The sequence below is a fragment of the Pezoporus occidentalis genome, unplaced genomic scaffold, assembly GCF_034315485.1.
Source record: "Pezoporus occidentalis ecotype Australia unplaced genomic scaffold, CSIRO_AGI_Poc_V1 ctg255, whole genome shotgun sequence".
In the NCBI taxonomy this organism is placed as follows: Eukaryota; Metazoa; Chordata; class Aves; order Psittaciformes; family Psittacidae; genus Pezoporus; species Pezoporus occidentalis.
The window spans coordinates 448588-464219 of record NW_026914448.1 but is presented as its reverse complement, the minus strand read 5'-3'; the positions used below and the strand labels follow the sequence as shown (position 1 = coordinate 464219).

Here is a 15632-nt window from a genome sequence, read left to right as displayed (position 1 = left end):
CTGCACCTATGCAGAGCTACAGGCATGCAGAAATCACTTGTGCATGCAAACCCACCATGCATGCATGCATGCAATCATGCCTGTGTGCCCTAAAGCCAAAGGCACGCACAGAAACACGCACATGTACATGTGTGTAAAGCCACATGCATGCACGAAACCACGCGTGCATGCATGTCAATGCTCAGCTGTGTGCGCAGGATGTGTCTGCATCCTGCCCATGTAATATTACAGGGCAATACAGAATATTGGATGGGGAGGGAGTATTTTGGGATGGAGGGTGCTGTCCGCAGCAGGATGATGCCCTCTAATGGTTTTGGGGAAGAAAAGGCATCCCCCTGCCCGTGTCCTTTGGGTTCAATGCACTCCATTGAGCTCTGCTATCACAAGCAGGGGGGAGCAGGGGGTGTACACAATGACAGCCTTTATTTAAACATTTCCTCCAAGAAATATAAAAAACCAAACCATGAAGAAGACAATTCCAGCACTAACCCAGGCCCTGCTGCTAAAGGACGCGGCATTCCCACATCCTCCTGCCTTGGGATCATGGCTCCTTCCCGGAGCCTCCTCCGACCCGTGGCCGGAAAGGGGAGTTTAACCAGGCTAAAACCATGTTGCCGTCGGGCAGGATGGAGCCAAAACGATGTTTTTTGGAGGGGTAAAATTGGGGTTTGGGGTGATTTCTTCACCCCATTTTACTGGGGCTGTGGCTCCGCTTGTGCCACAAGCCCCTAAAAATGACTATTGCTAAAAAAGTGGAATATTTCACTTTTCCACCCAACTGCAATCCCAATCCCGGATCTTTGCTCTCTAACCCCCCCCAAAACAACCCCCAATCCCAAAGAAAATGAAAAAAAAAACACTTTGCTTTACTGTAAAACTCCCCAAACAGGGCAAATGCTGCCCCTGACACCCCCCCCTCCCAATAACTCAAAAGAACCCCTAAAAAGACAGAACTCAAAGTTAAAATCACCCTTGGGTTGCGCGGAGGCAGAGCCAGGCTCTGCTAAAGGCACCTCGTTTCTCCAGCACAGTGCACAGCGTCGTAGGAGGGGCTTTGGGCTTGAGACCAGGCAGAGTTAACAGGAATTAAACCCTAATGAATCAATAATGCCAAGAACGAGCTTTTAGGGGCTCCCCTCTTCATACCTGAGATCTCCCTGGGGTGGGCAAGGGCTGCGATAGCTGGAGGGGAGCCCCAAAAGGATGCTGGGGATGGGTTTGACCCATTGCGGGGGGTGAGATCCGTATCCTGAATCCCTCCGGGAACAGGGATGCTGGAAGAGCAGGGGGGGGAATCCCCCAAAATGAAAGCACCCAAAGCAGGGGGAATATGGGAAAAATGCTAAAAGATTGGGATATTAGAGGAGGGGAAAGAAGCGTTTTGCTGCTGCTCTTCAGGTCCCCAATGGTATCCTGAGCCCGCAGCCAGGGAATGTGGCGCAGCCAGGGAATGTGGAGCTGGGAAAAGGGAAGATAAAAAAAGGTGGGGAAAAATACAAATAAAAATCAAAATAATTACAAAAAAACAAAAAAAAATAACCCCCCCGAAACTAAGCCTGGATGTGCCAAAAGATCCTGCTACGGTCGGGAACGCAGAAAGCCATGGGAAGGGGGAAATAAACCCCCCAAGGCTTTGGGAATGGGATAACAGGTAGTTAAATCCGTGGCTGGCTTGGAAAAGCGGGGTTTGGGGGGGGGGTCCCGGTGAGGTTTGGGGTCCTGGCTGGGTTTGGGGGGGTCCCGGCAGGTCTGGGGTCCCTCAGATGGTGCGGGGGTTGTACTCGGGCAGCTTGCGGAGCTTCTCCTTCTCGGCATCGGTCTCGTCGCGGGCGATCACCAGGGAGTGGGCATAGCCCATGGCCACCTGCGGGAGGGCAACGGGGAAACTGAGGCACGGGGCCACGGCCTCCTGCCCCCCCCTTTCCATCCAGGGCCATGGCTGAGCACCCATCGCTGTGATGAGCTGTGCATGGCCTCAGCTGACATGTTTATGTACAGGGAGGCTCCCACACACTGCCTCCGGCACCCCATGGGTGCGATGAGCTACATACAGCATTGGCTGTTGTATGGATTTCAAAGCCCCCCACCCCACCCCACCCCCTCCCTTTAATGCATCCCATGGGTGTCATGAGCTGTGTATGGCCTCAGCCCTCTTTATTTCAGGGGAGGACTCCACACACCCTGCCTGTAGCACCCCATCACTGTGGTGAGTTGTGTATGGCCTCAGCCGACATATTTACTTAGAGGGGAGGCTCCCATGTGCCCTCCCTTCAGCACCCCATGGGTGTGATGAGCAGTGTACTGCCTCAACTGCTCTATTCATTTAATGGGAACCCCCCCACCTCCCTTTAGCACCCCATGGGTGTGATGAGCTGTGTACTGCCTCAACTGCTGTATTAATTTAATGGGAACCCCCCCACCTCCCTTTAGCACCCCATGGGTGTGATGAGCAGTGTGCTGCCTCAACTGCTGTATTCATTTAATGGGACCCCCCCCACCTCCCTTTAGCACCCCATGGGTGTGATGAGCAGTGAACTGCCTCAACTGCTGTATTCACTTAATGGGAACCCCCCCCACCTCCCTTTAGCACCCCATGGGTGTGATGAGCAGTGTACTGCCTCAACTGCTGTATTCATTTAATGGGAACCCCCCCTCCACCTCCCTTTAGCACCCCATGGGTGTGATGAGCAGTGTATGGCCTCAGCTGCTGTATTGATTTAAGGGGAGGCTCTCACATGCCCTCCCCTCCAGCACCCCATGGGTGTGATGAGCTGTGTACGGCCTCACCCACCACCTTTATTTAAGGTGAGCCCTCCCACATGCCATCCCTTTAGCACCTCATGGGTGTGAGGAGCTGTCTCCAGCCTCAGATGACATTTATTTAAGGGGAGGCCCCCCCACACCCTCCCTGCAGCACCCCATGAGTGCAATGAGCTGTGTACAGCCTCAGCCACTGTAGCTATTTAAAGGGGGCCCCACACACCCTCTAATGCATCCCATGGGTGTCATGAGCTGTGTGCGGCCTCAGCCCTTCTCTTTATTTAAGGAGAGGCCTCCACACACCCTCCCTTCAGCACCCCATGGGTGTGATGAGCTGTGTACAGCCTCAGCCATCGTATTTATTTAAGGGGAGGCTCTCATGTGCCCTCCTTCCAGCATTCCATGGGTGTGAGGAGCTGTGTATGGCCTCAGCTGCTGTGTTTATTTAAGGGGAGGACTCACACAGCCTCTCTCCAGCACCCCATGGGTGTGATGAGTTATGTACAGCCTCAGCCACTGCAGTTATTTACTGGGGGCTCCCCCTGCTCACCTGCTCTGTGTAGATCCCATCCAAGGTCTTTACCTCTTGGGCAGCCGTCGAGGATTTGGGCTTGTGGTCCCCATAGCCCTGTCAAGTGCATCCCATGGAGAGGGGGGAAAATCAATGCAGGAGTTGTGGGAAGCACCCAGTCCCTCCCACTAGTGGCTGAGGGGGGGGGTTGGGGATCAAGGGGGTGGGGGGGTCCCCACTAAACCCTTCTCACCAGTTCCCCGAAGGTGGGTGAGGGCCCCCAGCTGATGGTGCTCTCATCCGCTGCCACGATGATGCTGCTCTTCCTGCAGTGGAGCCGAGGCAAGGTGACCCCGTGTCCCCCCCATTCCACCCCACACCCCCAAATCCCAGGCAGCTGGGGTGGTTTGGGAGGGGGCTGGACTTACCCACAGGCCAGGCTGCGGATCTTCCAGCCACAGAGGTCCTGCACAGCCTTAGGGTACATGGTGGACTCCCGGGAGGTGTTGGTGGCACCCCAAAAGAACAAGCCGCCTGCAAACCCCAACATCAGCGGTCAGCGCACCCCCAAACCACCCCAGATTGATGCTTTAAACCCCCCCGAGGCCTGACCTGTCTCGCTGACGGCGAAGGAGCACGTGTACCCAGCGTAGATCTGCGCTGCTCCGCGCCCTGGGAAGTCGAAGAGCTTGACCAGGCGAGGCACCATCTCGTCCTTCTGCTCGGCGTGGCCCAGGCGCCCGTAGCCCCCAAAGCCCCAGGAGAAAACGCGCTTCTGAGAGTCCAGGACGAGCTGGGGATGGAGAAACATCACCTCTGAGCGTGAGCAGCTGAGACCCAACCGGCTCGGTGCAGGGAAAGCTGCGGCAGCCACAGCAAACGGCATCGACGGCAGAGTATGGCAAGGGCTGGATGCAGGCTGCAAATCCCAGTCCTTAAATGCAGGCTGCAAATCCCAGTCCTTAAATGCAGGCTGCAAATCCCAGTCCTTAAACGCAGGCTGCAAATCCCAGTCCTTAAATGCAGGCTGCAAATCCCAGTCCTTAAACGCAGGCTGCAAATCCCAGTCCTTAAACGCAGGCTGCAAATCCCAGTCCTTAAATGCAGGCTGCAACCTCAGTCCTTAAATGCAGCCTGCAAATCCCAGTCCTTAAACGCAGGCTGCAAATCCCAGTCCTTAAACGCAGGCTGCAAATCCCAGTCCTTAAACGCAGGCTGCAAATCCCAGTCCTTAAACGCAGGCTGCAAATCCCAGTCCTTAAACGCAGGCTGCAAATCCCAGTCCTTAAATGCAGGCTGCAACCTCAGTCCTTAAATGCCCAGTCCTCCTTAAATGCAGGCTGCAAATCTCAGTCCCTAAATGCAGGCTGCAAATCTCAGTCCTTAAACGCAGGCTGCAAATCTCAGTCCTTAAACGCAGGCTGCAAATCCCAGTCCTTAAACGCAGGCTGCAAATCCCAGTCCTTAAATGCAGGCTGCAAATCCCAGTCCTTAAATGCAGGCTGCAAATCCCAGTCCTTAAATGCAGGCTGCAAATCTCAGTCCTTAAATGCAGGCTGCAAATCCCAGTCCTTAAACGCAGGCTGCAAATCCCAGTCCTTAAACGCAGGCTGCAAATCCCAGTCCTTAAATGCAGGCTGCAAATCCCAGTCCTTAAATGCAGGCTGCAAATCCCAGTCCTTAAATGCAGGCTGCAAACCTCAGTCCTTAAATGCAGGCTGCAAACCTCAGTCCTTAAATGCAGGCTGCAAATCCCAGTCCTTAAACGCAGCCTGCAAATCCCAGTCCTTAAACGCAGCCTGCAAATCCCAGTCCTTAAACGCAGGCTGCAAATCCCAGTCCTTAAACGCAGGCTGCAAATCCCAGTCCTTAAACGCAGGCTGCAAATCCCAGTCCTTAAACGCAGGCTGCAAATCCCAGTCCTTAAACGCAGGCTGCAAATCTCAGTCCTTAAACGCAGGCTGCAAATCCCAGTCCTTAAATGCAGGCTGCAAATCCCAGTCCTTAAATGCAGCCTGCAAACCTCAGTCCTTAAACGCAGGCTGCAAATCCCAGTCCTTAAACGCAGGCTGCAAATCCCAGTCCTTAAATGCAGGCTGCAAATCCCAGTCCTTAAATGCAGGCTGCAAATCCCAGTCCTTAAATGCAGGCTGCAAATCCCAGTCCTTAAACGCAGGCTGCAAATCCCAGTCCTTAAATGCAGGCTGCAAATCCCAGTCCTTAAACGCAGGCTGCAAATCCCAGTCCTTAAACGCAGGCTGCAAACCTCAGTCCTTAAATGCAGGCTGCAAGTATTTATACTTATATGGACAACACGAATCTCTATCCATAAATGCACACAGCAAAACTTTATCCTTAAATGCAGGGTGCAAATCTCAGTCCTTAAATTTATGCTGCAAATCTTCAGCCTTAAATTCATGCTGCAAATCTCTGTCCTGAAATGCAAGCTGCAAATCTCAATCTTTAAATGCAGGCCTCAAATCTTCATCCTGAAATGCACGCTGCAAGTATTTACACTTATATGCTCAACACAGATCTTTATAGATGCACAGTGCAAATCTTTATCCTTAAATGCAGGCTGCAAACCTCGACCCTTGAACGCACCCTGCAAATCTTAAGCCTTAAAAGCACCCTACAATACCTATCCATAAATCCACAGCACAAAACTTTACCCTTAACTGCAGATCTTCATCCTTAACATGCTTGCTGCAGAACTTCCTCCTTAACTCACGCTGCAGATCTCCAGCCTCAAGTATGTGCTGCAGATCTTTATCCTCCCATGCACCCTGCGGATCTTTATCCTCACATGCCCTCTGCTAACGTTTAGCCCTAAAGGCTCCCACAAGCGTTTCCCCTTGCATCCAGGCCGCAAACCTTTATCCATGCCATCCCTTAGTGCTGCAGCAGCCAATGCCTACCGTGTGGTTGGCCCCGCACGCCACGTCCCGCACCACCACGTTGGGGACGGGCAGGATCTGCCCATCTTTGGTCTTCTCGATGAAGATGGCCACGCGGCGCGGCACCAGCTCGCAGTCGTACTCGATCCGCTGCGCTCGGGCAATGAACTTCCCATCGGAATTATGCCCTGGGGAGGGGGGGGGGGATGAGTACTGGGATGAACACGGGGTATCCCCAACCCCGCATCCCACTACTCCCAAACCAGCTGCATTAATCCCCTTCTCTTGCAAACCCCTTTTTATTCGCAGCTCCCACCCCACTGCTTTTGCTGGGGGTGAATGGGAGGAATGATGCTTTGCTTGCCCAGATGGGGAGCTTTTCCCCCCTCTCCCAACCCTGTAATAGCCCAAGGAATTAGCAAACCCCACCCCAAAAGAGCACCGTACCCAGCTGCCCATACTCAGGGCACCCAAAGGAGTAAAGGTTTCCTTTGCAATCCATGATCATGCTGAATTCAGCACCACAGGCCAGTTTGGTGATGGGCTGCCCGTTGTACATGATCTGCGGGAGAAGCCAGGAAAAGAGGGTAGGAAAAACAAGCAGAGAAAGGCAAAAAGCTGATTTTCCACACAGAAACCCCCAAATTCCTCAAACCTTGGGGAGTTATTTTAAATTACTGAAGTTTGCTCTCCAACTGCAACTGCAAATGGATCTCTCCCGCAGTGGGATGCCCCAAAAGGGGGTTGGCCTCTGCTAAGGCTATTTTTCAGCAGAAAAAAACCCAAATCTGCTGTCTTTTCACCCAAAAAGGTGAGGGAAAGCACAGGAAGGGGCAGCGATACCTGTGTGGGGCTGGGCACGGCGTCTGTCTGGTTCCCCAGCCCCAGCTGCCCCATTTTATTCTCCCCGAAGGCAAACACGGAGCCGCTCTCTGCAAGGCAAAAAACCCAACTAAACACCCAAAAAGCAGAGGTGTTTGGGGCAAAATGAGCTGATTTCAGCCAACTGATCCTAAACATGAGAGGGTTTTCCTTACCTGTGAGTGCCAGGGTGTGATTTCGACCACAGGCTGCCAGCACGATGGCTTCACCCCCCAGCACCTCGATGAGCTTTGGCGCTTCCACCCGCTTCGTGTCCCCATGTCCCAGCTGCCCCTTTTCATTGCGACCTAACCCAAAATCAGTGTTTTTTGCAGCAAAACGGGAAGACGAAGCCTCCTGCTGTGCCCAAAGGGGAAGCTCGGGGTGGTTTTGGGGTACCAGTGCTCACCCCAGCTCCAGAGCTTGCCCTCGGTGGTGATGAGCAGGCTGTGAGCAGCGCAGGGTCCTGACACCACGCTCCGCACCTGAATACCTGAGAGGCACCCGTACCTGTGCGGCCCCCACAGGTTCTGGCCCAGATTCCGATAGGCAACTGCAAAGGGAACCCAAAACAACCCCAAAGCCATTAATTAACGAAACAATAATTCCAATTAAGCGCATCAAAAAGGAGCAGGGAATGTACAGTTCAATCGAAACGCATCAAAAACCAGCAGCGCCTTCATCCGGCTTTGGAGAAGATGGGTGCACCCCAAGTTGTGGCCCAGCTTATGACATGCAACTGCAACTTCCCCTCCCAATTAATTAATCATGGAATTAAATGCACTAAAAATAAGCAGAAACAAAGACATGCAACCGAACTGCACTAAAATGCAGCAGGAAAAGTAATGAACTAGAAATGCCCCCCAAACGAGCAGCGCCTTTAGTTCACGCTGCAGGGGATGTGGCGCACCTCAGCTTCTGGCCTTAGGCTGCAGCTGTAAAACAGCCCCTCCAAGATGCTAATTAATAAAAGCAATTAAATAGAAGCACATTGGAAATGAACAGGACAAAGAATTCCCTATGAAGGCAACAAGAAGCAGCAACGCCCCCGTTTTGCTCTGCAGGAGCCCCAAGTGCTGGCCCTGACTGCAGCGGGAACAACCCCCAGGTATCAATTCAGTAACAATTAACCATCAATTAACAACAGTGAGCTGGGAAACGGGACCAAGGCACAGCCCTCACCTTGCTGCTTAGGCACTTCCTTGCGGCCGATCAAGTCCCAGTTGGTGGCCCCGAAGATGAGGAGCTGCCCCCGGCTCTTGGAGCCCTCGAGCTTCTGCAAGGAACCAGGAAACCATCAGTGCCCCAGGGAGAGGGGACATGGGGGACATCGGGGATGGGGGACATCAGGGACATGGGGGACATTGGGGACATCAGGGACATGGGGGACATCGGGACATGGGGGACATCGGGACATGGGGGAGACGTCGGGACATGGGGGACATTGGGGATGGGGGGACATCAGGGACATGGGGGACATTGGGGATAGGGGGACATCGGGGATGGGGGGACATCAGCGACATGGGGGACATTGGGGATTGGGGGGACATCAGGGACATGGGGGACATTGGGGATGGGGGGACATCAGCGACATGGGGGACATTGGGGATGGGGGGACATCAGGGACATGGGGGGACATTGGGGATGGGGGGACATCAGGGACATGGGGGACATTGGGGATGGGGGGGACATCAGGGACATGGGGGACAGTGGGGATGGGGGGACATCAGGGACATGGGGAAGCATCAGGGACATGGGGGACCGGGAGGACACAGGGGACATGGGGGACACTGGGGATGGGGGGGACATCAGGGACATGGGGAAGCATCAGGGACATGGGGGACTGGGAGGACACAGGGGACATGGGGGACATTGGGGATGGGAGGGACATCTGGAACATGGGGACATCAGGGATGTGGGGGACATCAAGGGTATGGGGGACTGGGAGGACACAGGGGACATGAGGGACCATCAAGGATGTAGGGGACATGGGAGACATGGGGATTATTTGAAACATGGGAGATATCAAGGACGAAGGGAACATGGGGGACCACAGGGATGTGGGGGTAGGGACATGGGAACAATAGGGATGGGGGGCATGAGGAACAATCAGGGACATGTGGGACATTGGGGATGTGGAGGAACATGGGGGATATCAGGGATGTGGGGGACAAAGAGGATGCAGGGGACATCTGGGACAGAAGGGACACGAGGCACATCAAGGACATGGGAGACACTGGGGATCTGAGGGACATGGGGGACATCAGGATGTGGGGAACACCGGGAGACATCTGGGATGTGGAGGATGTGGGGAACATGGGGGGAAATGTGGGACACTGGGGACAAGGCAGATGCAGAGGATGCTGTGGACATGGGGGATGTAGGGACATGGTGGGGGAACATTCTGCAGTACCACCCCCAAAGCCAGGGCACCCCATTCCTCTGCAACCCCGGCTCGTGGGGGGCAATGAAGTGGCTCAATAAGGGGGAGCACTGGGTGCAAAAGAAGGGGTGCAACTTTGGGGGTGCAACTTGGGAGAGGGGCTGGGGGCACACGATGAAGGCAGGTAAAGGGGGGGTGCATTAGGGGGGTGTTGGAAGGTGTTAACGGGGTGCAATGGGGGTGCAGGGGGAGGTACATCATGGGATGCTCTAGGGGAGGGCTATAAAAGGGTGCAATGGGGGGGTAGGATGGGGGTACAGTGGTGGGATGCAATGGTGGGGTGCACCGGGGGGGCTAAGAGGGTGTCATATGGGATATTAGGGGGTGCAATGGGGGGGTGCATTGGAAAGCGTATTGGGGTTTCAGTGGGGGGCTGCAATGCAGGGGTACAAGGGGGGCTGTGCTAAGGGGTGCATTAGTGAGTACAGAAGAGGGATGCATTAGGGGTGTGCAAAGGGGTACAATGGGGTATAAAGGGGTACAGAGGGGTATAAGGGGGTGCGGGGGGTACAAGGGGGGTTATGGGGGGTACAGGGGGGATAAAGGGGAGACACAAGAGGTATAAGAGGGTACAAGGGGGAGTTTCAAGGGGGGGAGATGCAGGGGGTACAAGGAGTGTGCAGGAAGGTACAAGGGGGGGTACCAGGGATACAAGGGGAGGTACAGGGGGGTTAAGGGGGTACAAGGAGGGGTTACAATGGGGGGTGATGGGGGTACCAGGGGACGTTACAAGGGGGGGGTGCGGGGGTCACAAGGGGGGTGCGGGGGTCACAAGGGGGGTGCAGGGGTCACAAGGGGGGGGTGCGGGGGTCACAAGGGGGGTGCAGGGTTCACAAGGGGGGGTGCGGGGGTCACAAAGGGGGTTCCAGGGGTCACAAGGGGGGGGTGCGGGGGTCACAAGGGGGGGGCAGGGGTTTACAAGTGGGGGTGTGGGGGTCACAAGGGACGGGGCAGGGGGTCACAAGGGGGCTCCAGGGGTCACAAGGGGGGGTTCCGGGGGTCACAAGGGGAATCCAGGGGTCACAAGGGGGGGTGTGGGGGTCACAAGTGGGATTCCGGGGGTGACAAAGGGGGGCTCCAGGGGTCACAAGGGGGGCTCCAGGGGGTCACAAGGGGGGGTCTGAGGGTCACAAGGGGGTTCCGGGGGTCACAAGGGGGGGGTGCGGAGGTCACGGGGAGGCTCCGGGGGTCACAAGGGGGTTCCGGGGGTCACAAGGGGGGGTTCCGGGGGTGACAAAGGGGGGTTCCGGGGGTGACAAAGGGGGGTTCCGGGGGTGACAAAGGGGGGTTCCGGGGGTCACAAGGGGGGTGCGGGGGTCACGGGGGGTTCCGGGGTGACAAGGGGGGGTTCCGGGGTGCCGACTCCCTCACGATGCGCTCCTTGCTGTGCTCGGGCTCGCAGATGACGACGCTCGGTCCCCGTCCCGCCGCTCCCGCTGCCCCTCCGCCGGGCCTGCCGGGCCTCCTCCCGCCGGGGCTCCCGTCCCGGGGCCGCCGCTCCCGGGGCGCCTCCTCCTCGCTGCTGCCGCCGCTGCTGCCGCCTCCTCCTCCTCCTCCTCCTCCTGCTCCGCCGCCGCGCTCAGGCCTCGGCCTGCGCCGCGCTCCCGCCGCCGGGCCCGGCCGCCGCCTCCCCGCTGCCGCAGCCCCGTTCCCCGGGGCCGCTTCCCAGGGCGGCCCCGCCGCCTTCCTGCGGGGCATGGAGCCTGCAGCGGGAGCCGCCGTCACCGCCAGGCCCGGCCCGGCCCAGGCCCTGCGGAACTGAGGGGAGGGGGGGACGGGACCCCCCCAGACCCCAACTGCACTGGGGGGGAAGTGGAAAGGGGGGGAAATGGGGGGGGGGGGGAACGGAGGATTTTGGGGGGCAAAGGGGGGGGTTGGGGGTACGCTGGGAGGAAGGGGATGGGGGGGTTAACGGGGGGGTGGGCAAGGAGCCTGTTTGTAAAGGGGGGGGGGGGAACAAAACGTCCCGGAGGCAGCGATCCCGCCCCCCAACAGTGCACGGTGTGGGGGGGGTGGTGTTGGGGGTCCCCGCTCCCCCCAAACCCCACCTGCTCGCGGGGGGGCCCCCGCTTGTGCTCCGGCTGCCGCTGCCCTTTGCTATTGGCTTGGGTTGGCGGAGGGGGGGGTTGGAGGGGTTGGTGTTTGGGGGGGGGGGTCCAAACCGGATCGCAGCCCCTGCGCGGCCCCGCTTTCTCCTCCCCCCCCCCCCCCCCTTTACTTTAACTCTTTGATTTCCCCTTTATTATCGCCGGGAACAATGGGATCCCTGTCTGGCCCCAGCACCACGTGGATCCGCCTTCCTTCTCCTTTCTTCCCCATTCCTTTTCTTTCCCAGGATTTTACCCCATCCCCCATCCCTTTTTCCCCCTCCTCCTCCTCCTCCCATCCCCCCTTATCCCCCCCCCCAAATTCCAAACCTGATTTTAGGGCGATGGGCGCAGCATAAAGCAAGCAACAACTCGGCGCCTCGGCAATGTTTGTGGCGGTGTTTCCTGCCGTAGAGAGAAAGGAGGTAAATCTTCCCCTCGCCTTCCCTTTTTTCCCCCTTCGCCCTCCCTCAGCGCCCACCCACCAGATGCACTTGCAATGTAAATACGAGCCTGCAGCGCAAAACGCTGCGATACAAAACAGAAACACATGTACGGGCAGGAAGGGGAAGGGGAAAGGGAAGGGGGGGGCAAAAATCGCCCTGCTTTAGGGAAGGAAGAGGCTGCAGGGTCCGGCGCGGCACGCACAGCTCCATCTTTAGGACAGGAAGACTCGGCGAGGACGAGAGCGGAGGAGGAAAGAGAGCGAAAAGGGGGGTTCGCAAAGGGGAAAGCGCAGGAGTGGGTTTGGAAGGGGGAAATAGGCTCTGTTGCAAAGGGATTTCACACCCCCCCCCAATGAGCACATTGCCCCTAGTGCAAAGGGGTTTTCTCCCACGACATAAATGGACATGTCGCCTTTATTGCAGTGATTTTTCCCTATAAATAAACGTATATATTGCCTTTATTGCAGTGATTTTTCCTTATAAATAAATGGATATATTGCCTTTATTGCACTGATTTTTCCTTATAAATAAGTGGACATATTGCCTTTATTGCACTGATTTTTCCTTATAAATAAATGGACATATTGCCTTTATTGCACTGATTTTTCCTTATAAATAAATGGACATATTGCCATTATTGCACTGATTTTTCCTTATAAATAAATGGACGTATTGCCTTCATTGCACTGAAGTTTCCCTATGAAATAAATGGACATATTGCCTTTATTGCACTGATTTTTCCTTATAAATAAATGGACATATTGCCTTTATTGCACTGATTTTTCCTATGAAATAAATGGACATGTTGCCTTTATTGCACTGATACTTCCCTGGGAAATAAATGGGCATGTTGTCTTTATTGCACTGATTTTTCCCTATGAAAGAAATGGACATTTTGCCTTTACTGCAGAGTGTCCCCCTCATAAATAAATACACTCACTGCTGTTATTGCTGAGTGTTTTTTCCCCCAGGAAATACACATTTTGCATGATTTGCTTTATTGGAGGCTGTTTTAGAGGAGCAAAGTCACATTCATCTCCTTGCAAAGCGAGGGAAGATTCCAAGGAAGCTGTGGCTGCCCCATCCCTGGCAGTGTTCAAGGCCAGGTTGGACCCAGGGGCTTGGAGCAAGCTGCTCTAGTGGAAGGGGTCCCTGCCCGTGGCAGGGGTTGGAGCTGGAGGAGCCTTAAGCTCCCTTCATCCCAAACCTTCATCCATAGGATGGATATTTGATGCATTTACACTTTGTGATGCATTTTCAAACGTGAAGGCCCAGGCCCACGGGATGCTGGTGGGCACCATTTGCGAATCCCACCCTGAAATTCCCAACTGCTGGAAAAGCCTGGTGTGACTTCAGAACAGAACAACCTCCTCAGTGCTTTAAAGGGGAGAAATAAATGAACATCTACTCACCAGATCATCCACGAAGCATCTCAGCGCGGCAACCTCCGATGCTCCGGCTGGCTTGGGAAGATCAAAGGTTGGATGGGGTAAAATCTGGGATGTATTCCCAAGGGAAGGAGGGAAAGAGGCGCCTCAGACCTTCAGCATCCCAAAAAACCTGGTGGATTTAAAAGGGTTTTTGCTGCTGAGGAGTAATTTGGTGGTGAGGATGCCTCTCACCTATGGGATGTGTTGCAGCCTGCAGCCCGAGCGCCCGGCCAAATTCCCCTCCCAGGCACCTCCTTGCCCCTTTCCCTGAAAATCTGGGATATTTTGGGAATTACTTGGCAGCTTTTAGCCCTAATTCTGGCCAAAAAAAGAAACTTAAAAGCGTTGCTCCCAAGTAGCAGATGGGGGACTTGCTTTATTTAGGGGTTTCTCATGACACCGATAGCAGCATGGTGTAACTCAAACGCTGCCAGTGCTGCAACCTGGGCTGTTGTTCCTAAAAATGGGATTCCCCCCCCCGAATGGCCACTGGGTTGGACAGGGTGGATGGGAAGGTTTGGAGGCGGTTGCATCAGGCTGCGGGTTAAACTGGTTTGTAACTTGGATAAGGAAAAACTGGTCTTACCTGTCAATTCCCAAGGGAGTCTGGGGTGGGGAGCGACTCACCTTGGGTAACCTTGGCCTTGTTTCTCCTTCTTCAATCCCCGATCCGGCCGCGTTTGCATCCCCAGCCAATGGTATTTGGGGTATCCCTGGGGATGGGGATGCTTGGATGCGCCCACAGCAAGGGGAAAAGGGGGTTTGCAGCAAGAGCTCTGCAGGAATCCCGCTGTCCAGGGCAGAGGGTGCGGCGTGGGAATGGGATCCAGGGGTATTTGCATGCCCTGCCCGCAGCCAGGGAGCCAGAAACGGGCTGGTGCATCCCATGGGAGGTGCTGCAATGAATCCAGGTCCCTTTCCAGACTCCTTTTGCACCGCCGAGGTCTTTAAACGAGTGTTTTGGGTGCTTTGGAAGGGGATTTATCCCCCGGGTGAAGCGCACCCCGAGCACTTAGTGTGAGAGGGGAATTGAAGGTCTGGTTTGCCTCCGGCCAGCGGGATGCTGACGGGAGATGGGGCTCCAGGAGGATTTTGCTGGGCATTGCATGGCTGGGAGATGTGGAGGAAGCAAGGGATGGGCTGAACGGATGAGTGCGTGCTCCCAAGCTTGCATCCACACGCCCTGCAAGGCGGGTTTGTGCACCTCTGAGGGGGTTTTCCTGGGACACCGGTGGGAGAACCAGCCCAGCTGCTCTGCTGCATCCTTGTGCCATGCACCGAGAGCTCCGGCCCCTTCATGGGCAGCAGCTTTTGGGGCCTCCCTGCAAGGCTTTCCCAAGGAAAAAGCTCTGGAGAAGCTGGGAAACCTCTTGGAGAAGGTGTCCCAAAGCCTTACAGGGGAGGATGCCAGCAGAGGGCATCCCTGGACCGGCTCCATCACCCCAATTACATCGATCTCTATAAATATATATATATATGTATGTATTCACACGGATTGATTACATTTAAGCCACCACCTCCCTCCATGCACATCACCTGAGTCACACACAGCACCCAGTGCGCTCCAGCGGATATTTAAACACCAAATACTTCAAGCTCCTTGAAAAAGCCTCTGTTCGCACCCATAAAAACAGGTTTATTGGGTTCCTCTGCTAGGTATTGTAAAGCTTTATGGGGAGGGTGTGAACCTAGCGAGGGAGGAGGGGTAATTTACATGGGGTTTGCATTTTAAACCCGGAACCAGCAGCTGGGGCAGGATGAGGGTCCATCAGCTGGGCTCCATCAGCATCACTGCAAAAGAGGGAGGAGGCTGATGCTTATTTAAGGGCTGAGCATGGGTGTAAGCTGTTTGCTTGCCTAAATCTCCTATGGAGCCGTCCCTGGAGGGGTGAAGGTTTGGGTCCTTGATGCAAAAAGCACCCTTTGGTAGGCAGGGGTAAATCACTGGGGGTGACTCCAGCCCCACAACCTCCATCCCTGGTGTCTTGTGGATGCATAAAACCGAGTTGATAGACTTCTTTTGGCTCAAAGGAGGTTGCTCTGCGTATAAGCAGGAGGTGCATGAGATTCCTTCCATGCAAGGAGCTGGAAAAGCACCCTTAATCCTTGTAGGGTGCAACGATGCAGCCCCGCAAGTGGGGTTTGATGGGGCTCTTTGCTGGTCCGAGCCCCTTGGCTCGCAGAGGAGATGCTCTGC

General features: G+C 55.3%; 1 protein-coding gene across 1 annotated transcript; it reads right to left on the bottom strand.

The window, feature by feature from the left end:
- Positions 1 to 404: 404 nt before the first annotated feature.
- Positions 405 to 12128, bottom strand: RCC2 (regulator of chromosome condensation 2). The gene is made up of 14 exons (XM_062623596.1): positions 12045 to 12128; positions 11890 to 11964; positions 10844 to 11175; positions 8212 to 8305; positions 7439 to 7582; positions 7206 to 7337; positions 7012 to 7100; positions 6616 to 6730; positions 6190 to 6356; positions 3884 to 4064; positions 3700 to 3805; positions 3525 to 3597; positions 3311 to 3388; positions 405 to 1864 (listed from the first exon to the last, which is right to left on the bottom strand). Exons 1-14 carry the CDS (start codon positions 12109 to 12111, stop codon positions 1760 to 1762), a joined length of 1758 nt encoding a protein of 585 aa, XP_062479580.1. The 5' UTR covers positions 12112 to 12128; the 3' UTR covers positions 405 to 1759.
- Positions 12129 to 15632: the final 3504 nt, after the last annotated feature.